Source organism: Petromyzon marinus, chromosome 4, assembly GCF_048934315.1.
Source record: "Petromyzon marinus isolate PM22_M1 ecotype Great Lakes invasive population chromosome 4, UKy_Petmar_22M1.pri1.0, whole genome shotgun sequence".
In the NCBI taxonomy this organism is placed as follows: Eukaryota; Metazoa; Chordata; class Hyperoartia; order Petromyzontiformes; family Petromyzontidae; genus Petromyzon; species Petromyzon marinus.
Genome location: NC_133670.1, coordinates 24,132,245 through 24,155,273, shown reverse-complemented (window position 1 = coordinate 24,155,273; position 23,029 = coordinate 24,132,245). Strand labels below are relative to the sequence as shown.

Below are 23,029 nucleotides of genomic sequence, written 5' to 3'. Positions count from 1 at the left end.
TGACGTCACATCAAAATGCACCAACTTTAAATAAATATAGACAACACGTTCTACTTGATTAAATATACTTTTTTATAAATGTTTTCTCCTACAACATCAGAGTGCAGCGCCACATTAAATACGCACTACGATGACAATAGTTTAAAGCGATTTGAAGCATGTTTTTATTTGAGGGGGGGGGGTCTGACTTTTTGTGATGCCGCGTGACGAAGGGGGGGGGTCCAAAATCGCGTGACGTCATTTATGGACGGCCCCTTATGCTCAACTAGTTTAAATACATAGTCTTGGTTCTTTCGGTAAAGTCACGTAAAAGGGAAATAATAAAACAACACAATAAAATCCTCACGACGTTTCGATTGTAACAAGAATATGAATCCCTGCAGTCACGAAAACTTTAAAAACGAAATCGAGTTTTAATACGTCTCGAATGCCTATTCTCATGCGTACTACGGAATATAAAACAGTGCCTATCGGTGTTATAAAATCCAAATCAAGCTCGTCATGTGGGTCACGTGGAGGAGGACCACGGCGAAGCGGAGCGCGGGATTCCTCCAGGTATCGCGTCCGGACGTTCTCGATCACACCCGGTTCGGTCGAGGTCCCCTTGGGGTCTCCGATGGGGTCTCCCTTGGGGTCCCCTTGAAGTCCCCGAGGCCCGGAACGGACGCGGGGCGCAAAGGTTCCCTCGCTGTGCCGCGGGCCGAGGCACCCTGCCGACCCCGCTGCGTGCACGTCGCTTCGTGTTCGACAGTAATTAATCTGGTCGTTAATTAACCTGACGCCGTCTTAAATGACGCGCCGCGCTCCCCGGTGATTGTTTTGTACGCGTCCAGACATTTATCAGCAATCCACTGCTGGATGAGTGCCTCTCCCACTCCGTGCAAGTGGTGGAAGGTTGGTCAGATGTTTGGCGAAGACGGCGAGCATCGGCCATTTGTTAAATAATATATATAGTTGGTTCATAATCGTTGTTTGTGTTTGAGACGCCTCATTGTTGGTGGATAATCTGAGCTTAGACGCGGGAAGTTGGTGGTTGAGGAAGAGGCCTGGTCGGATCCCGGGCATCCTGCTGTTGCCTGGTCGCTTCTACAGGAGAAGGCACGTGAAACCCGGTAGGAAGCATAGGGACCAGTGGGGGTCGGGCCACGTTACGAGCGGAGAGTGTTGAGACTCAAGTCTGGGTTCTCAGTCCTATAAAGCCAAAACATATTTGTTTTTGCTGCAGGTTTTAAGTAAAGTTACTTGTCGAAATGTTATATTACAAGGAATATTTGTTGTATTTCGCAAATCGGGCTCGGCGGTAGAGCAATAAGGTTGCGAGCTAAAATATTGGTAGGGGGTTGACTTTGCCCATCATCCCTTCCCCGGGGTCGATAAAAAGTACCACTCAGCGGGGAAGTCGACAGTGGGGGTTGTCCTTGGAGACTCGCCCTGCGATAGGAGTGGATTTATGCACATCTGACTTAGTGAGGTGAGTATCGCGTCAGTGGTTTTAATTAGGACACCATTTCAACTTTACATCGCAGGATGGGTAGACCTATCGGTCGTGGTTTGACCAACTCACGAGAGTTGGTGGCTCAAGCATACATATCACCGTATGCTAGACTCCCAAACCCGCTTGGCTGTGATGTAGCCAGGAGATGACAATACAGTACAAAAATTATGTTTGTGAGTGAACCCGTAATTCCCTCATGCATGGTGGGGTGTCCCAGGCTGCTCCGTTTTATTCCCCTTGTACAACGCTTATTGATAATAAATTGGTCAAACATCCTAGGACCTACCCTAAAAAACTCTGGAGACTTCCATGAGGCTGTGCAGGATAAATATATGACATTATTACAAAGTACAACAATTTGGATCTGTAAAGTAACTAGCAAAGAAAGTATATTATCAGAAACGAGTGTTGGGTTGAATTCTATAGGACATGGAAGGAACGGACACATTGGTATAAAAAAGTGAGAATGTAATATTCGTCGATTTGAGGTTTTCCTTGTCAATAATGCAGATAGCAGACAAAGGAAAATTATTGATATAAGTTATCAGCAGAAATTATCCACGTTTGTTATTCGTGAGAAATTGACCATGATGTGATGGTGCCAGTCTGCAGAAAGTGACAATTTTCTTAAGACTGGACGAAGAATTTTTGCTTGAAATTCAAATAGTTGTAAAAGTGTATTTCACCTGAAATAGTGATGATTTCATTGACTTCAACATGAGACTTGATATGAAGTTTCTTTGAATTTAACTTTAGGTTTGAGGTGAATCTTGGGCTTGAATACCAAAAGCTGCCAAATAGTTTATTATGGGGTGAAGGAGACAATGCTTTTGCACTATTCTGCAAGTTGGTGAATGCTCACATTTGTGCCATTGTGCCGTGTGGTTGCTTTGTGCGCGACAGAGGCGGACGGAAGGGAGAGTTCCTGTTGTGTGATGAGCGCTGTAAAGCGTTGGCGCTGACAAAACGCGCTTACCCTGCGCATTGCCCGCGCTTGCGACTCACAGCTGCGCGACCACCTCCCTCCTCCACCATCACATATCTCCACCACCCTCCACCACCACCTCCATCTTCCTCCACTACCATCTCCCTTTACCACCACTTCCCTCCTCCACCACCACTACCACCTACAACCACCACCCTCCACAACCACCTCCCATCAACACCAACTCGATCATCACCAACACCACAATCGCCACAAACACCATCGCCACATCACAATCACCACCAAGGTTTAGATTACCATTACCATAAACGCCCATCAGCAACACAATCATCACCACCACGATCACCACCACGTCCTCGAGCTCCGCGCGCCCCTCCCAGCAGCAGCGCGGCGGCGGCGCGGTAAAGCGCGGCGGCGCAGCGAGGCGAGCGCTCTCCCGCTAACATGTCCGAAAATGACAGCAATCTGAACGGCGTGAGCGATGGCACGGGCGAGTTCACCGAGGGGGGCATGTGCCGGGACTTCCTGCGCAACGTGTGCAAGCGGGGCAAGCACTGCCGCTACCACCACCCTGAGTTCAGCGAGGTCATCAACATGGGCGTGCGTCGCAACGAGCTGAGCTTCTGCCACGACTTCCAGAACGGCAGCTGCACACGGCCAAACTGCAAGTTCGTGCATTCGCCCAAGCAGGACGAGGAGTTCTACCGGCGGCACGGGGAGCTGCCGGCGCACCTCAAGCAGACGGTGGCCGCCGGCCTTGGCCTCTCGCTGCGGGACCTGCAACTGCGGCAGGGCGAGGTGCCCGTGTGCCACGACAACCTCAACAACGGCTGCCTCAGAGGCAAGCGCTGCAAGTTCCGGCACGTGACGCGCGAGGAGTTCACGCTGGAAATGGGGTTGTGTGGCCACGCCGGCGCACCGGACGCCACCGCTGTGACCATCCTGCCGCCCCCCCCAGCGATGCCCGCCACCATGATGCCACGCTACCGCTTCGATGGGTTCGGCGAGGCCTTCGAGGAGGAGCGCTTCGTTGAGTTTGAGTTGGCACGCGCCAAGCGCCGCCGCCTGGAGGAGCCGTGGGCCGAGCGCTTCGAGCACCCGCTGCCCACACTGCGCCTCGCCGACACACAGCTGCTGCTGCTGCAGGAGGAGAACATAATGCTGCGGCGGCGCATGGAGGAGCTGCGCAAGCAGGCGGTCGACCTGACGGCCGTCAACGAGGCACTGCTGGAGCAAAACGCGCGGCTGCGCGTGCAGGCTGGCAAGGTCGTGACGCTCACCTCGGCCGAACAGACGCTGGTGCCGCGCGCCCCCACCGTTGTGGTGGCCGCCGCTGCCATGCCCAGCTACAGCCATGCGCTGGGCCAGCCGCTCACCACGCTGAGTGGGCAGACGCTGCAGGGCCGGCCCGTGTCGCAGCAGGAGCTGGTGGCGCCGAGCGGGGCGCCCACCGCGCAGGCCTCTAACCCGGGGGCGCCACCACCTCAGCCCGTGGCACCGCCACATCTGAACCCTGAGGCATTGGCGCCCCTGCCAGCCACGCTGGGGTTGGCGCCCGCCGTGTCACTCGCCACGGTGGCCGTGTCGGTGGCGCCGGTTGTGTCCATGGCGCAGTCGCTGTCGGGGATCACCATGAGCCACGCCACCACGCCCATCATGACGTTCCCCATCGCAACTCAGAGCATACACATGACGTCCCTGCCGCACTAGCCCCACCGCCGCCACCACCACCACCACCACAACGCTGGCAGCGAATCCCTGATGCTTGCAGAACTCAACCTTTGTCGGATCCTCTTTGTTTTTTTAAGGAGAAATGTGTCTGAAAGTGAAAAATCTCTCCAACTCAAACTGGTATTGGGCAGTGCTCACCTCAGTTGGCTGTAAAGTGTGGATATTCCACATTCTTTAGGGCTAAACCAACTGGTCCCAACATCTTGCAACAACGTTTTTATTTATCTAATCTTCGTGGGGATGACGGGCTGAATCAATTTCCGATCAGGATTACAATTTTCCACTTGGCAATTATGAGTTGATTTTTACACTCGGCCAATTGAGTATCGGTAATACCGAGTAAAAATAAATAAATCACGATTGGAATTTTGATGATGGCAAGGACACACGGTGGCCTGCTGAAGTCAGATGATCGTTTAATTGATGGTTTTCATATATGGATATCATCCTTGGAATTGAAGCGGCACTCCTAAGTAATGTGACATGGCGGTGTGTACACGACTGGACCGCCTAGCCCTGTGAGCAGGGGAAATAATGTCGTGAGGGCGCACTTGATAATGTGTCTCTGCTTTAGGTCTGTTCCAAAGAGATGGTTCCACGCTTGTTTTATTACGAGTTGTAGTTTTCAGAAATATTGCATGAAGAGATCAATTGATCAGGCTTTTGTGTAATACGAACATGTACATCGCTATTCGTAAAGGTTTTCGTTTTAGGTCGCCTAATTATAAATGTGTCGAAACCCTCCACCACCCGACACAGCCAATTAGTAAGGGAATTGTCACATAACACACCAAATAGTTACTACTTCAGCCCACGGGTGTGTTGGAGAGTAAATCCACAACATTTATAATTTGAGTACGACGTTTCGCTGGTACTTACAACCAGCATCATCGGGCGATTTTCCAGAATAGTGACGCAATCCACCTGCTCATTCATAAGAAATGCAGAGCATCTTGTGAATGTGATTTAAGAAATTAAACTTAACCCTAATGATATTCTGCTGAATTTTGATGTAATTTATCTATTCACTAAGGTTCCAGTTAACGTGTCCCTTAAATTACTTGATACGCTAGTAAATAAGACAGGTTTACCAAAAGATATTCCAAAACTAGCTGACCATTGTCTAAATAACATTTCTTATGGAGAGGTGATTTCTTGAAACAAAAAAAGGAACAGCACTGGGCTCTCCTTCATCTACTACTGCGAATCTGTACATAGAACACTTGGAAGCAAGAGCACTTGCTTCAAGTACATTAAAACCATCTTTTTGGTTTAGATATGTTGATGACGCTTTAGTTGTCTGGCCACATTGTAAATATACACTTCATGAATTTCTAAATAACCTAAATGCACAAAAGCCAGCTATCCAGTTCACCATGGAAATGGAGGTGAATAACACTCCCTTTCCTAGATATTTTTTGCTCGGACACAGCATTTACCGAAAGGGAACGCACACTGATGTCTATCTGAATGCAGATTCGCATCATCACCCCGCGCAGAAATCCTCTCCCATTCCAGCAGACAGCCTCGACCCAGCCTCGGGACCTCCCTTTCATGCCCTCCCTTTCATGCCCTCCAGTGTGGCCTGGCTCCGCCCTCGGCCATGCCCCCTTCTGGAACCTACCAGAAGGCTCTGGGCCATACCCCATGTGTCCATTCTGTCACCTTTGGCCAAATTCTTACCCTGGCCTATCATGTGCCCTTGCCAGCCAACTGGGCTGCTACGTCCTCAGATGCCCCCTCTGTGCCTGCCACCAGAACGATGCCCCCTAGGGACCCGTTCCATGACATTGCACGCCCTACTGGCATAGAGGGCTACTTCACTCCCAGTTTCCCTCTATCACGAACTGGCGCGAGGTGCCGTAGTGACCCATTCTATGTCACTATACATGTTAAAAAAGCACTACGATTGAATGGCTACAATAATGCTGAATTCTAGATTTGAAGTTAAAAGAGCATTGAATGCCAAACCAAGATCGAACAGGAATACGGCTGAAAGCCATCAGATTATTAAAACAAAATATATGACTGGAGTAACTGACAAATTATCTCGAGTTTTGCAAAAGCAAAACATCAAAGTAAGATTCGGCACGTTACGCAATTCAAAAACTAGTATCTCGTACTAAAGATGAATTGCCTAAGTTATCAACAGAAGGTGTGTATCACATTAATTATGTGGCAGATACTATATTGGACAGACGGGACGTGACATTAGCGTAAGATTAAAAGAACACCAAATAAATATTAAATACTCTCAAACACAACTGTTGGCAGTTGCACAATATACTTGCCAACAAGGACACTCAATTGATTTTGATAACGTTGAAGTGTTGTTTAAAACGAATTCTGACCGGCCAAGACTAATTCGAGAATTCATAGAAATTGACAGAAATTCAAATAATTCTAACCGCTCTGACGGCTACAGGCTTAGTGCGGCCTGGAAGCGTATTAAGTAATACATTACAATTATAATTCCTTATAGAGGAAACGCATACTAATTAAGTAACGAATCTATTATAATTACAATAGCCCCCCCTCCGCCTCTGATCTCTGCACCTGATTGGGTTCGGTGATGATGTGCTGCTGCTCTATTTAAGACCTGAAGCAGGTGGATTGCCTCACTATTCTGGCAAATTGCCCGATAATGCTGGGTGTAATTACCAGCGAAACGTCGTACTCAAATTGTAAGTGGTGTGGATTTACTCTCCAACACACCGGTGGGCTGAAGTAGTAACTATTTGGTGTTTTGTTTACGTGACAAATCACTTAATAATTGGCTGTGTCGGGTGGTGGAGGGTTTCGACACATACGCGATCTAACCCAAAAAGCTTTATGAATAATATTGGTAGGGAAAGCCTACGTGTAAAAATGTCAGTCCCTAGATCATTTTTTGTTACACGGCATTTTGCTCCACGCATTATTTTCATTCCAATGAAACTGCACATTTTTAAATTGTGTTCTTTAGGAAATCCCAGTTTGTATACAAATATTGGCAGACTTATTTGTGGTGATCTCAATTCCTCACGGGCAGCCCTTGTGGTATGAACAGTGTTTTCATTTGCATCTGTAATGGAAAATTAATATGGCCCTGACATATATCCTAATGTTTGAACATTGTACTGTTTTTTTAACTGTTTTAAGTTAATGTGGACAGTGGCAATTTGGTAAATTGAATAAAATTGGAGCAACGTTTAATGCGTGTTATTTGTTGTCCTTCACCTGCATCTCCGATTAGCACGGTTGGCTACGTGTGAAAGCTCTACAAACGTACATTACACATCAGCTTACATCACATGGCGCAAAATTTGTATCCGGGGTTTTCACTTCGCATACCTCCGATGGATCTTCACATGGGAGGTTACCTCTTTTGCTTTACTGCAGTCTGGCACAGCCTCCCCTAACAGTCCACACTAATGTCTCACGAGTCATTGATAAAATAGATTCTTACCGCTCAAGATAATATGCATCAATCTGCATGAAAGAATCAACGTGACATTTGGATCAAGACCTCACAGTGCCATAATCCCTTGACTCGCGACTTCGAATTGCGATCGTTGGAATCTTATTTTAATCTTTGAAACAGTAAACCCTCTACATTTAATGACATGGGCCAAAGATGACAATTTTGGCATGAACATTGGTTGACTTCTACAAGAACGGGCTTTTTAACATCGCCCACATTCCAATTAGTATGAGTCTTAAGATTAAGCTGTCGTCAAGGGGATACATAGAATCGAGAAATTATCATTGCTGAGAAAACTACATTCGCCTTCAAATAATGTAGCACAAACAGCAGAGAAGGGATAGCGGAGTTGGGGTTTGAAGATAATAGGGGGCAGCGCAATGAGACCAAACACCCCCCCCTGTTCAAAGGCAAAAGACAAGGCACCACGCGACATCCCATTGGGAGGTTTATTTCATGGAAGACGTCAAAAATCTGCGAAGCTACTGCGTCCGGCAGCCTCTACGGCGAGACAACTGTGGCTCCTTTATGGGCTGGGAAGACGTGTCTACTTCTAATCTAGAGACACAGCGCTGGATGCGTCAGGGCCAGACGGCGGCGGCGGCGAGAGCGGTGGACGAGTTTGCTCTCGAGTCTAAACACAAGAGGACGCGGCGAGCGGACGGGCCTCGGCTTATCGGCAGCCCGCGCCGCTGCCGGCGTTTACAGCCACGTCGCCGGGAAGGCAATGGAATTGCGCGAGCTGAACAACGGCCTACAACACGCGAACAACACCCACGAATAAAACGGCCCGACGGACTTGAGAAGTGTTCAAGTAACAATTTTGTTGGAAGTTGGACGGCTCGACCGCGTGCAGCAACGCGGCCGGATGCGCGCTTGCTGCAGGCTACCGATTTGAAAATCATTGTTACGATGCTATTGCGTTTGAAACCGTTCAGCGGGTACACGTAAAAGCTTCCATATTCACGCAATATGCAGCTGAAGGATAAAAAAAAAAGATCAGCTGCCAGAAGAGTAGAAAGTCCTCGGACACAGCTGCATATGTAAGCAAATGGTTACGCTTAAAATGCATTTTTACTTTCTCTAGTCACCGTTGTTATTACTGAGTGATGGCATCGTGCGGTTCGCGCAGTGTAAAGCAGCAGGGCTTCAAAACAAGCCTCGTTAAATCCGTGCGACTTGGAATCGAACTCTTGAAACAAATCTAGAAAGCTGCCCCTAATGTGCGTCTTAAAATGCCAACTTTTTTGCTGGTTGGAAAAAATGTAACGTCACCCACGAGACGAAAGTGAAGAGTGACGTCCAGAAGCTTCCCAAATTTCGCGAGGGAGCGGAAGCCACACACAATTATCCGTAATTATTGCTTATTGGATTTTTGTCCATTTGCACGTGGATGACCTATAAAACAGCAAACACAGCGATAACACTGACAGCAGCCACAGGTGGCACGCTGGGGAAACGGCAGACGCCGGGTGCGTAGACAACGATCCGTACGAAGCGTTTGAGCCACCTTGCTCTGGTACTTGAATTAACTACTACTACGACTATTATTATTTTACCAGGAAAAGCCCACCGAGCAATATAGCTCTTTTTTCAGAAGCGACCTGGCCACAAATCATATCTCAACATAGCGGCTTGTCACAATGCTGATGACCGATGTTCACCCAGGAAAGCTTGAGAGAAATCTCAAGACTCGATTGTACGAGGGTCCTGCTTCCATTGGGATGTTTTATCAATTAAACCCGTGTTTGGCATGTCGGAAGGAGGAACCCCACACATGAGGGGAGGGGGGATAACACTCAAACGAGCTCTGCATATACAGATTCAATAATCCACTGTTGTAATACTTTCTCCTGGACACGTCACAGCCCAAGCCTACAACACCTGGTATTCCCCAATCTCCGATCCATGTAGTAATCAGGCACAACCCTGCTTATCTTCGTCGAGTTGACAAGTGCAGGCACAAACCATAACTCCTCACCCAACTGGGTTTACACAGAGCAATCATGGCCACCGACTAGCAGACGAACGCCTTTATTGCAGGCTAAGCTATGAAATCCCCTCGTGTCCGCAAGGACAGCTGCCACTCGGTGTGCCCCTTCAAATGTTCAACACGAGATGGTGTTGCAACGCGCTTATCGTGTGTTCAGCGCTCTGAGACGCCCTGGTGTATAGGAGGGCGCTCTATCAAAAACAAATCGTTTCCATTGCTCAGTTGCAGCAGATGTGTAGACATGAAAGATAACGCTGTGCTCTTCTTGCACATTCCATTGCATCGCGGGTGACGAGCAGTACCACCATCGGACAGACAGTGGGCTTGTGCCGGTACATTGAGTCTCGTTAACGATCACTCGCAGACTGGACGAATGCTCGATGGTACTAGTTTGAGCAGGGTTTGTGTTTTAGAGAAACTTGGTGGGGCAAGGGTTTGTGGGCTTTTTTTTCTGCTAGGCGGTGCCAAAGTGTGCTCTCGGTGCGATGAGCAAATTATAAAATGTTCGTGAGATCGTGACATCATTGGTAACAATTAAGAACTGCGGGAGTTGGCTAAACATCAGTGGAACGGATCAAACCGCCTGCACTTTAAAGTCCCTCCGGAGGATGGCGCTCTTAAGGTGACGATGACACGTGTGGAAATTTAAAGAATTCGTCGCTGGCAACGGTTGCCGCACCATTTTGTATCGTCGCCTGAAATTTGCGGACAACCGGGATGATGACACAACCAAATCAAACACAGCGGCCAGATGACAACCTAGATGTCACGTGATCACTCATTGTTCGTCGAAGAAACTTAAAAAAATAAATGTCCTTCGGAAGGCAGAACTCCATCACCCTAAGCCATTGCCGTAACAAGTTGCTAAAACTGCTCAGAGCGAATCCTTTGCCGGTGGCAACTGACAGCAACAATTTACCCTAATATTGCCTGACCACATCATGACCATTTGGCAATAATGCTTTACAGTGTGTCACACATTTAAAAAAAACACGCAGCAGGTTTATCCTCCCCTTTGGTGCAATGAAACGCAATTACACAATCAATACATTATTGCAGCGAAGTGATTTTGATAAATAAAAAAAAAAGATTTATAATTTAATAAAAAATACATTTGAAAGCAAAAAAAAAAGTGGCAGCTTCTTTTGCCACTGAAAAATACCTCTATCTCTTTTTTTATTTTGCACCCGATGTGAAAAGCTTAATGCTGACCTTCACGCGGCAAGATACCGTCAAGCATTACGCGATTCCTGACCTCACCTGAGGTTGACCTCCCCGTGAGTTTGGAGAGAGATCTTCGCAGTCGGTGAAGAGAGGAAAAAGCCTTGGCCACAGTCTCAAGCCTCTAACCCTTACATTTCAGACTCAACGTCTGACTGTAATCCCACATTGTAAGCCCTAATGTTAAAACATTCTACCTAGTTGAATACCTAGGTAAATATCCTATCACCTTAACCTGTGACCTGTAACCCTGCATCTTTACACTAACCCCGAACCCAAAATCCAACCCTATTCAACAGCTTAATCTTATCGGTTCGTCCAATCCAACTACGAGTCCTTAAACCCAAAATCTGCCCACTACCCCATTCTTAACACGAAGCTGACTTGTAGTAGTCTGAAACTTACCGATGCCCCTAATCCTATCCTTAATCATTGCCCTACCAGTACCCCTACCTCTTTTGCTATCCCCACCATTAACCTTAGTCATACCTCTAACATATATGACCCTTCACCCCACAGCCTACACCTGCTGCTATCTCTAACCTTACCCCTATCTTCCAACTGTAATGCAACCTTTAACTGTACCCATATTCATTTTACAAGCCCTAACCCTGTCCCCAAAATACAGACGCTTTCCAAACTCCAGTCTTCACAACCCACCAAGGTGGACAGGTCCACATTGACACATCTCCATTCAAATGTAAATTGTCCTTGCACACTGCACGCCCCGGATGACTGATAAACGCCTCCAACGTGATGTAGAAAGCAACAAATGAAATTACAATCTCTCTAAAGATAAAGATCCCCCGTATAGCCTTCACAGACTGTTGGGGCAAGTGCTGTGAGCACCTATGAAGGCCACAATGGCACATGAGGGGGTGAGTGGCCAGCACCACGCCGTCTTTGTCTCCCTAGTGGCAACGTTTTAACATATTGCACTAGGTTCTCAATTGAGGCTAAGCCTAGGGTAAGAGGCCCAGGACTGGTTCAGATAATCGTCACTGGTGTTGGCCGTGAGTGATTCAGTGCCCTCTAAGTAACGTATTTAGCAATAATTAGGCATGTACAGCGTGCCACAACTTAATTGGCATTTGAATGGAGGGAGGTTTGGCAAGTAAGAAAAATTACCGCGGTGGCTCTGAAGAGTGGATTGTGGCTCTGAAGAGTGGATTGTGGGAAATTCCTCGTGAACCCCTCCATCCCTCCCTATTTTGCCCCCACCCTATCCCCGCTGGTCCCGCTCCATCCCTTACCCCAATCGGTGGTGGATACTGCTTTGTGGTACCGCTGTAGTTCTTAAGTCGCCACGCAAATATGCGTGCGTGTGCACGTGCGCGCGCACGCGCGTGCGGGTCACACGATGCTGGTGATGTCGCCGATGGGCCTGCGTGCCGCCGCTCCGCCCGCGCCGCGGAAGGGGCTGCCCTCGTGGCCGCGGCGCACGCGCTCCAGCGGGCGCGAGCAGCAGGGCAGCGCCAGCAGCACGCGGGCGAGCAGCGTGGCGCAGGGCAGGGGCAGCGCCAGCACGAACACGGGCGGCAGGTGGAAGTGGTAGTGCTCGGCTTCGAAGGCGCGGCGCCAGCCGAACGTGAGCGCGTGCAGCGTGCTCACCGCCAGCGCCACCACGCCCAGCTTGGACTGGTGGAGGAAGGGGGCGGGGAGGGGCGGCGGCGCCGCTCGTGAAAGGTGAGCGCCATCAATGATCATGAGCGTGCGTGCGTGCGCGTGGAAGCGCGGCACCACGCCTGCACTCACGCTGCAACGACTTGTCGGTTGAGTTGGCTCGTGGACTAAAATGTGTTCATTGTGATCCGATTAAATTTCGATTTAAAGCGTTCGTGACTGCAAGGATTCATCTTCTTTGGTTCTTTCGGTAAAGTCACGTAGAATGAGAATAAAATAATAAGATAACACAATAAAGTTCTCACGACGTTTCGGCCACAACACAAGTGGCCTTCTTCAGGTGAAAGGAACAAACCTGTCGGGACGACAAACCTGTCCCGACAGGTTTGTTCCTTTCACCTGAAGAATGCCACTTGTGTTGTGGCCGAAACGTCGTGAGAATTTTATTGTGTTATTTTATTCTCATTCTACGTGACTTTACCAAAAGAACCAAAGAAGATGTGATCCGATTACTTGGGTCCCTTCAAAAAGCAGTGGCCAGCTTGATATCCTGCCTCCTGCGGGCAGGAAAACACCGAACAAGCCATGCAGAGTGTGGCATGGTTGGTGATGATGCCTATGACGTCATTAAGCCCCGCTCTTCACCAGCAGCACGTGAGACTTTCCCACCAGCTACTTCTGTGATATCCGATTAATCGCGTAATAGAAACGATAACTGGCAGAGCAAATTATTACGGAAATAATCGGATACACCCGGCTATCGTGCGCACACACACACACACACACCCCACCTGCACGTGTGTGTAATAGACACATCCCACCCGTACGTGTTTGTACACACGCACACGCCGCACCTGTATGAAGCTGAACTCGCGCCAGTTGAGCGCGTCGCTGACGGACGGCAGGGAGGCGATGGCGAGCAGCACCATGAGGCCGAGCGCCATGATGCCAAGCGAGATGTACGTCTCCATGCGCCACACTTGCTCTTCATCCCACGACGAGGTCAAGCCGCTCTGCACCTGAAAACGCCGGGCGATGAGAACGAGAGGCACGTGTGTTTTCCTGGGCGTTCGCGTCTTTCCGTCAAGGTGGCGCTGTCACGCAATGACGTCGGACACCCGAAGAAAGCGCCGAGGTCAGCGATCGACTCATAATTTGTAAGAAAGTAGGCGTGGAGTTGTCCGTAGAGTCGTGTCTCTGCCCGAATATGGTCTTGTGCATCGAGGCGCTTGTGGTATTGATTCCGCTTCATAGCCAATTCGACTGCCACGTTACAGTACCGGTTCATCGAGGGTTAATCCCTGCGTCGATTCATTGGCAAGTTATCCGCGGATTGAGTAATCACATCTGCTAGTATGGTGCCGCGTGAAACGCCCGCCCAACCCACCCCCCCCCCCTTTTTTCTGATTGGCTAATATCTGAACGATCAGCGATTCGCTCCCAGTCCATTTCCATCGCACTGCGGCGTCGCGCGGCACCGTGCTAACTCGCCTGCCGGTAGGCCTCGTCGAGCAGGCGGTAGCGGTATGAGCGGCGCAGGGGCAGGGCGAGGCTGTAGATGGCGTGCAGGCCGGCGTAGAAGAACGCCAGCAGGCCCAGCTGCTTGCGGCAGCGCAGCCAGCGGTCGAGCCATGGCGGGAAATGCCGCCACTTGGTGGCGTGCCACAGCTGCAGCGCCGCTGCAAGCGCGCCCGGCACGTACACGAGAGCAAGCAGCGACAGCGCCACCACGGGCAGCGTGGCATTCACCACCTCCACGGGGATCCTGCGAGCACACGGGGGATGAGGAGACATCAAGGGGGGACGCGGGGACGCGGTGAATCGAGGACAGAAAGATACGGACATAGGATCGTGGGGACATGGGGACAACGGGGAGAATGGAGGATTGGGGACAGGAGAGCACGAGGATGCAGGGATATGAGGACACCGGTGACACGGTGTCAAGCGGAGACGCGCTCACTTGTAGAACTCGCTGCGGCCGTGCACCGCGAAGGGGTGGACGACCTCGTGCACGAACGCGTAGAGGAAGAAGAAGAGGGAGAGCGCGAGGCAGAGCAGCACGGGGAAGCGCCACAGCGGGAAGAGGCGCAGGGGCAGTGTCTCGATACTGGCGGCGGAGGAGAGGGCGCCCATGTCGAGCGGCGCGAAGCCGAGGTCGCGTGCCAGCTGCATGACAGCGGCGCGCCCCTCCACACTGTCCCCACACACGGGCACCTGCAGGCGCATGACAGGATTCACGGTACCAAGTGAAACACGCGACACACAACACAAACACGCGACATAAACACGCGACACACAACATAAACACACAACATAAACACACGACACACAACATAAACACACAACATAAACACGTGACACACAACATAAACACGCGACACACAACATAAACACGCGACACACAACATAAACACACAACATAAACACGCAACATAAACACACGACACACAACATAAACACGCGACACACAACATAAACACACGACACACAACATAAACACGCGACACACAACATAAACACACGACACACAACATAAACACACGACACACAACATAAACACACAACATAAACACGCGACACACAACATAAACACGCAACACACAACATAAACACGCGACATAAACACGTGACACACAACATAAACACACAACATAAACACGCGACACACAACATAAACACATGACACACAACATAAACACACGACACAACATAAACACGCGACACACAACATAAACACGCGACACACAACATAAACACACGACACACAACATAAACACACGACACACAACATAAACACACGACACACAACATAAACACACAACATAAACACGCGACACACAACATAAACACGCGACACACAACATAAACACACAACATAAACACGCGACATAAACACGCGACACACAACATAAACACACAACATAAACACGCGACACACAACATAAACACACGACACACAACATAAACACACGACACAACATAAACACGCGACACACAACATAAACACGCGACACACAACATAAACACACGACACACAACATAAACACACGACACACAACATAAACACACGACACACAACATAAACACACGACACACAACATAAACACACGACACACAACATAAACACACGACACACAACATAAACACACAACATAAACACGCGACACACAACATAAACACGCGACACACAACATAAACACACAACATAAACACGCGACATAAACACGCGACACACAACATAAACACACAACATAAACACGCGACACACAACATAAACACACGACACACAACATAAACACACGACACAACATAAACACGCGACACACAACATAAACACGCGACACACAACATAAACACACGACACACAACATAAACACACGACACACAACATAAACACACGACACACAACATAAACACACAACATAAATACGCGACACACAACATAAACACGCGACACACAACATAAACACACAACATAAACACGCGACATAAACACGCGACACACAACATAAACACACAACATAAACACGCGACACACAACATAAACACACGACACACAACATAAACACACGACACAACATAAACACGCGACACACAACATAAACACGCGACACACAACATAAACACACGACACACAACATAAACACACGACACACAACATAAACACACGACACACAACATAAACACACGACACACAACATAAACACACGACACACAACATAAACACACGACACACAACATAAACACACAACATAAACACGCGACACACAACATAAACACGCGACACACAACATAAACACACAACATAAACACGCGACATAAACACGCGACACACAACATAAACACACAACATAAACACGCGACACACAACATAAATACACGACACACAACATAAACACACGACACAACATAAACACGCGACACACAACATAAACACGCGACACACAACATAAACACACGACACACAACATAAACACACGACACACAACATAAACACACGACACACAACATAAACACACGACACACAACATAAACACGCGACACACAACATAAACACGCGACACACAACATAAACACACGACACACAACATAAACACACGACACACAACATAAACACACGACACACAACATAAACACGCGACACACAACATAAACACACGACACACAACATAAACACACGACGCGAAATGCGGTAGCACGCGGGGCAAAGCACGATAGGCACGGCGTCGCACGAAACGCAACGCTCGACGCGAAACATGAAACAAGAGAATCGCACGATCTTTTCTTCCCTCCTTTCCTGTCTGATCTTGAGCCTTCTTCTTCTTCACATCACCATACGGCCTCTCTCTTGCTTGCTGCAAGTCGTCAAGCAGCGTCCCTCTCTTTCTGAATCTTGGCCTCTTTCCCAGCATCCCCAACACCTACAGAACTTCCTTAATCGAGCTCTCACCTCTGAGATTGTGCCCAATGCACATCCCTTGCCATGGTCTGCATTGTTCTAAAGAGACTTCTCTCCTCCGGAAACCTGCTCCGGAACTTCCCCATTTCTCTTTCACGCCACCCATACTCACATCTCAAGACTTATCCAGTCACCTTACATCTTCCTTCAAGGTTTCGGCTGCGTACAAACACGATCCCTCCAGACTCGGCTCTTCGAAAGTCACTTTTTCAACTCTGCTCATTCGTCTCGTCACGAGCAATTTGTTCTCCTCCTGCTCGAAGATGCCTTGCCCACACACGGCGATCCCCGCTCGGATGAGCGCACGTCTCAAAGCACAACGCGAAACGACGATGATGCTGCGACGCGCACGCACACGCACGCACACACGTGACACTCACGAGCTTGCTGGAGTCCCTGGGCCCGTCCTGCAGTGCCCAGGCCGACACCACGTTGAAGGCCTTCACCACGTGCGAGTGGGGGAACATCTCCGCCAGGAATTCCGCATTGCTCCTCTGCGTCCTCCCGTCGCCGCCGCCGCCTCCTCCTCCTCCTCCTCCGCGTTTCCGCCGCCGCCGCTCCCTCCTCTGCGCCGGGCTCCGGTTGCTGACGTCGACGAGGACCCTGCCGGCGAGCGCGCCGCCCAGCTCGGCGAGCGTCGCGTAGTGCTCGTGGTGCAGCGCCACGACCACGAGGGGAGCGCTCGCCGCCGCCTCGGCGCGGCCCAGCAGCTCGGCCTGCGGCGGCATACGCTCGGCGGCCGCCTTGGGGTCGCGGCTGCCCACGGCGACGGCGTAGCCGGCCGAGAGGAGGCGGGCCGCGAGGGCCCGCGCGAAGTCGCCGCTGCCCAGGATGGCGACGCTGCGGCGGTTCCCGTTCGGCCGGAAGGCGCCGCCGGTGCCGCCGCCGCCGCCACCGGGCACGGGGCCGCCGTTGCGCAGGGAGATGAGCGGAGAGTTGGAGACGCTCAGGGTGCCCTCCACGGCCATGGTGGACGCGAGGATGGGGGGGAGGGGAAGGGGGGGGGGCAGACCCTCGGCTGGGCCCGAGCGAGCGGGCGGGTGGGGAGAGCCTCTGTGAGTAAATAGGGCGCCACGGTGGCGAAATGTTAACTACCTCGCATGGTGTACAGAAGGTCGTGGGTTCCATCCAGACCCTGACGCCTGCTGCTGTATATTTGGAGTGTGCGTGTTCTCCCCAAGGTCGCGTGGATTTTTCTCCGGTTTTTCCCTCCACATTTAGAAACGTGAGTTTAGAGTATTTGACTGCTATACATTTCCATGTGATAAGCCATGTTGTTGAGCTATCATTTGTGGCCAGGTCGCTTCTGAAAAAGAGCTACAGTATACAGCTCAGTGGGCCTTACATGGCAAAATAAAAAGTCTCCGGGTTGCAGAAGACCCGACCTACAGAAATCCGACTTTACGGAAAAGCTCCCATGAACCGTATAAAAAAAGAAATGTAATTTGCGGACATTTTTGCTTTAGTTACGTAAACGCAAATAGTGCAGTGCGGTGAGGTTGCGGATGAATACCGCGGAGCGAGGCGCAAAGCGGTGAGGCGTAAGGTGGACAGCCACTAGTTTACTCGGTTAAACTAAAAGTGAATAATTGACGGACACACGCGCGCGCTTACACGTACAAAGATCCCCCTGAGCAGACTTGGGGGTAAGTGCCGTTTGCGGGCTCCTATTAAGGCTGGAACGGCACACGAGGGGGTGGGTGGCCAGGAACACGCCCCGACGGCCTTTGTCTCCCCAATGCCGATTAGTTTTACACACCGCACCGGGTACTCATTTGAGGCCGAGTCAACCTAGGGGAGGCCCATGACCGGTTCAGATAATCGTCACCGGTATTGTTGTCCGCGAGCCTGGAATCGAACTCGGGGCGCTGGTTTCGGAGCGCAGGGCGCTTACCGCTCCCAGGACACACACAAAGACAAAGCCACACACGCGCTGGGCTGAGCTGCCCGCTGCCTCTTGAATCCACAAAGATTTCGCAATTTTTATGGAATTTCCCAAAGACGTCACCGATCAGTTGCGACTCACAGCACATGACTTACCAAAGCCAAAGGTCACCCGTACGGGCCTGAACGAACTCCTGGGGCAAGTGCTGTGCGCGAGCACCAATGACATCGGCAAGGCACACACCAAGGGGTGAGTGGCCAGCAACCACGCCCGGCCGCCTTTGTCTCCCCAAGTGGCGATGTTTTTACACATCGCACCAGGAACTCATTTGAGGCTGAGTCGACCTAGGGGAGGCCCAGCGACCGGTTCAGATATTCGTCAATGTGTGTTGGCCGTGAGCGGGAAGCGAACTCGGGTCTCTGCAGCGTAGCGCGCTAACCACTGCGCCACCGCTCCTCACGCTCCACCTGACACCCCAAAGACAAAGATCCCCCGTATAGCCTTGAACAGACTGTTGGGGCAAGTGCTGTTCGCGAGCAGCAGCACCTATGAAGGCCGGCACGGCACGCGAGGGGGGGCAGCAGCACCCCACGTACACACACACACACGCGGCATCATTACTCCACTGCTGGATGAGTGTCGCCCCCACACCGTGCGGGCAGTCGGGAATCATTTGACCATACTTCACCACGCTGGCTGTCCAGTGCACGTTCTGTCTAAAGGCTCAAGCCAGCTTGCCTGAGCAACATCTGACGAGGCCTCGGTGCGGGCACATTGATGTGGATATCCACCACGAGCAAGCAACGTCGCACGAACGGGACTGTCCCAAAACACCCCACGCCTATGCACGTGTCAGTTTAAATCAAAGTCCCAGACTCCCTCACTCCCCTTCAACAAAGACAGCAGGCCAGGCAGGCTACCGCCCCCCCACTCCCACGTGCCACGTGCAACGGCTGTCTGGCTGTCATCACAGCTACCTTCACAAACCCCCACTGACCAGCGTGGTGAAGTATGGTCAAATCAACCCCCACCCCTCAACAGCGTGGGAAGACCCTCACCCAGTAGTGGACTGACACAAGTTCATGTGTATCATCATCACGTGAGGCATGTGAACACCGCCTGTGAATCTGGTGCTGTGGAATTCTCGAGCCACAATCCATAAGGCATACAAAGTCCTGCTGCCACTCTTAACAAACTCTGATTTTTCTAAACTGTGGGGTCTCCAAAAGCCCTCCACCCTCCGCCAAACCCCCTAAGAAAAAATATACGTAACTGATGTTGTTCAAACATCGCAATAATGTTAAAGCTGACATGCACATGAGTGAAATTGGGATTTTACACGGAGCATCGTGGAATGATCCTCCTGGGAAGAAGTTGCGAGACTCGGTCAGGCTCCCCTGGGTAAACACGCCTCATTATATAATAACAAGAGTCTCACCAAGTTCTGATCTCTTTCTAAACCCGACTCAATAAATCCAGGTCTTCCAAAACCTTGATTTTTCCCCATCACAGTTTTCTTTAACCATGGTACAGTATGTTATTAAATGATTGTTACATGAAACAGGACATTGCTACATCGTGGTTTTTGGATCAAATCTTTCCAATCCTAAGCCCTCGTGTTATCCACCACATTCTACCCAAAACCAGTCTTCCTAACCCAGAACAATCCTAAAAACATTTTGCCAACGTCCAAAGATTGACCACTTTCAATCAACTGTTTTGTGGTCACTCATCGTTGGTCCTGAGTCCCCCTCATGGCACCCCACTCGCCACTGTCACCGGACGTCTGGCCATGCCCGTCTACGTGATGGCGGTGAGGGGGGGGCGTTAGGGGTACTCAAGCAGGGCCCGGTTCGCAGTGACCCCCGACACGACCCAAACGCTCCACACAGTTTCGGCGTGAACGCGCTTACCCGGTCACGGGCTGGGATGTCCGTCCGCGGAGAGACACGGGGAGACGAGCGGAGAGACAGGCAGACTCGGGGAGACACAGCAGGAGACACGGGGCCACGCGGGGAAAGTGTCAACACGGACAGACGACACCACCGCGGCGACCACGCACGAGCCCAACGTGAATCGATCCGACACGAATATATGATTCGATCCCTATTGTATTGCGTTGCAGAAGAATCGGATCGTATTGGAGGCGCGTTACGATTCTGCAGGAGCTTTGTAATCGAATGGAATGGATCGAGTAAATGCTACAGGGCTGTGTGGCTTGAATGACAATTGTAGGTTGTAAACACAATAAGTTATTTTAAAAAAAAACTAATCAATGCATTCGTATGGATTACGTAATGCTTTACAACACGCGTCTGTCTTCGGAAGCATTTAAACTTAACTATAACATTTTAAAAATAATTTACTAGGTAAGCTCCAATGGGCTATAGAGCTATTTTTCAGAAGCGACCTGGGCACATGATAGCTCAACGAAGTGGATTATCACGTGGAAATGTATAGCAGCCAAATAGTCTAAACGCGTGACGTTGATTCTAAATGTGAAGGGAAAAACCGGAGAACCTGGAGAAAAATCCACGCGACCACGGGGAGAACATTCAAACTCCCAAATATACAGCAGCAGGCATCATCAGGGTCGGGATCGAACCCACGACCTCCTGTATACCAGGCGAGGTAGTTAACATCGCCTAGCCACCGTTGCAGGATGGAAGTTTGAATAGAAGAAGTTCACATAGTCTGGCTCACTCATGTATGTATGTGTGGCACATTAGGAATGCATAACTTTACATTATTTCCTCGTGCAGCAAGGGAGTAACATGCTAATTTTTTACACTTTGGTTTTATTCGGTAAAGTCACGTAGATAAAATGAAACAAAATAAAAGAAAATAATTAAATATTTTTATTTTATTTTGTTTTATTTTATCTACGTGACAAAGAGTATGAATCCTTGCAGTCACGAAAGCTTCAAATCTAAATGCTAATTTTTACCTGGCAGCCCTTTGATTGGTGGAAAACTCCCCACTGCCGCAGTCGCTTCCCACCACTCACATCCTCATTGGCTGCTGACATTTGGGCTACGCCCATTTCAAACCTTTATGAACAGTTTACCTTTAGAAGCTAACCCCCCTTTTCCTGATGACGACCGCGTGTGTTGCGATCGAAACGTCGTAGTTTTTTTTGTTATTTTCTTTGAACTTATCTACATGACTTTACCCGAAAGACCCAAAGAATCTAAAGGAAATTTAAACAACGAATCACTTAATGTGGCCGGCTTTCTGCAGGTTCAGTCCCCAAAGATCAACTCAGCGTGCATTGCACATACTAAAGCGCCCCAGCCTTAACTAGACCACCAGCTCATAGAACTGCTCGCGTGGCCATCGTGCCGGTCAGAAACCGCGGACTCAAAATGATTGGGGGAAATTTGGTCGTCGTTCCACCGACGGGCCATCAGTGCAACACGGGCTTTGTTGGTGTTTAAACCATTTATTTGGTGGTGCTGCTGCTTGTGCATTGGTGCACAAACACAACACATTCGTTAAATAAAACTGACTTACAAGGAGGAACACATTTCGCGACTCTTCGGGCAATAATCATTCTTGATGGTAGATCAAGACGGAGGGGCGTTGCCTGACACCTCGCCTACATTTCATTTCTTTAAATGAGCATTCTACTCGAGCGAACAGAGGTAACGCATGAACGTGTTCACCCCTCGAACGCAACCCAAAAGTAAAACAACAACTGCTGCTTTCAAGTCGTAGGTCCGGAGGACATTCGGTCGGTTTCAATCCGTTCCAATGTTTTTTTGCGAAATCTCTCCAGGAATCGATTCCGCTTCTTGAGCATCTCACCTCTGAATCTCGCGCGCCCTCTGCTGGCTGCAGCGTGCACGCGCTGGCCAATATGGACAAAAACAAACCCCTATACATATTGTTGTCAGATTCAGAATGCAGGGACTCCTCTACTTACGAACGAGTTAGGCTCCAGATGTCTGTTGGTAAGTCGATTTGTTCGTGAGTTAAACTTTACTCCTGTCGATTCCAAACATGTTGTACGGCATGTACACTAAACACGGGGAATGGCTTTAAAAGTTGTATAATGTCCGATAGATGTTTATGCCACTGGTTCTGCATGTTCCGCAGATGTACATGCCACCACCATCACCTATTGCACGGCGGTTGAACTTATGACTCTCAGTCCGAACGGGCAACTGGACATACGGACAGGTTTGTTCGTATCTCTGAAAGTTCGTAAGTA

The 23,029-nt window shown here is 49.9% G+C and overlaps 2 protein-coding genes across 7 annotated transcripts; one reads left to right on the top strand and one right to left on the bottom strand.

Annotated features, from left to right (window-relative positions):
- The first annotated feature begins 273 nt into the window (after positions 1-273).
- ZC3H10 (zinc finger CCCH-type containing 10) lies at positions 274-7,367 on the top strand. 5 transcript variants are annotated; one of them, XM_032944927.2, is made up of 3 exons: positions 274-555; positions 1,017-1,112; positions 2,903-7,367. In XM_032944927.2, exons 1-3 carry the CDS (start codon positions 428-430, stop codon positions 4,149-4,151), a joined length of 1,473 nt encoding a protein of 490 aa, XP_032800818.2. In that variant the 5' UTR covers positions 274-427; the 3' UTR covers positions 4,152-7,367. The 5 variants fall into 5 exon arrangements, with proteins under 5 accessions (XP_032800818.2, XP_032800845.2, XP_032800825.2 ...); XM_032944954.2 differs by lacking the exon at positions 1,017-1,112 and having other exon boundaries at positions 277-555; positions 3,081-7,367; XM_032944934.2 differs by lacking the exon at positions 1,017-1,112 and having other exon boundaries at positions 283-555.
- Positions 7,368-12,098: 4,731 nt separating this feature from the next.
- Positions 12,099-20,934, bottom strand: LOC116937845 (metalloreductase STEAP2-like). 2 transcript variants are annotated; one of them, XM_076060175.1, is made up of 6 exons: positions 20,730-20,934; positions 17,312-17,949; positions 14,433-14,686; positions 13,964-14,237; positions 13,327-13,491; positions 12,099-12,487 (listed from the first exon to the last, which is right to left on the bottom strand). In XM_076060175.1, the coding sequence occupies exons 2-6, from the start codon at positions 17,897-17,899 to the stop codon at positions 12,203-12,205; spliced, it is 1,566 nt and encodes a 521-aa protein (XP_075916290.1). In that variant the 5' UTR covers positions 17,900-17,949; positions 20,730-20,934; the 3' UTR covers positions 12,099-12,202. The 2 variants fall into 2 exon arrangements, with proteins under 2 accessions (XP_075916290.1, XP_032800854.2); XM_032944963.2 differs by having other exon boundaries at positions 17,312-17,984; positions 20,730-20,933.
- Positions 20,935-23,029: the final 2,095 nt, after the last annotated feature.

What these genes read in the sequence shown, in the direction of transcription:
- LOC116937845 (XM_076060175.1), bottom strand. Translation starts at nt 17,899, where the DNA reads ATGGCCGTGGAGGGCACCCTGAGCGTCTCCAACTCTCCGCTCATCTCC. An exon ending in GGCCGCAGCGAGTTCTACAA is followed by an intron (nt 14,238 to 14,432) that starts GTGAGCGCGTCT and finishes GTGTGCTCGCAG; the next exon opens with GATCCCCGTGGAGGTGGTGA. An exon ending in GCGAGTTCAGCTTCATACAG is followed by an intron (nt 12,488 to 13,326) that starts GTGCGGCGTGTG and finishes TTCCTCCACCAG; the next exon opens with TCCAAGCTGGGCGTGGTGGC.
- ZC3H10 (XM_032944927.2), top strand. Translation starts at nt 428, where the DNA reads ATGCCTATTCTCATGCGTACTACGGAATATAAAACAGTGCCTATCGGT. An exon ending in GGAGCGCGGGATTCCTCCAG is followed by an intron (nt 556 to 1,016) that starts GTATCGCGTCCG and finishes ATCTGAGCTTAG; the next exon opens with ACGCGGGAAGTTGGTGGTTG. An exon ending in GAGAAGGCACGTGAAACCCG is followed by an intron (nt 1,113 to 2,902) that starts GTAGGAAGCATA and finishes CGAAAATGACAG; the next exon opens with CAATCTGAACGGCGTGAGCG.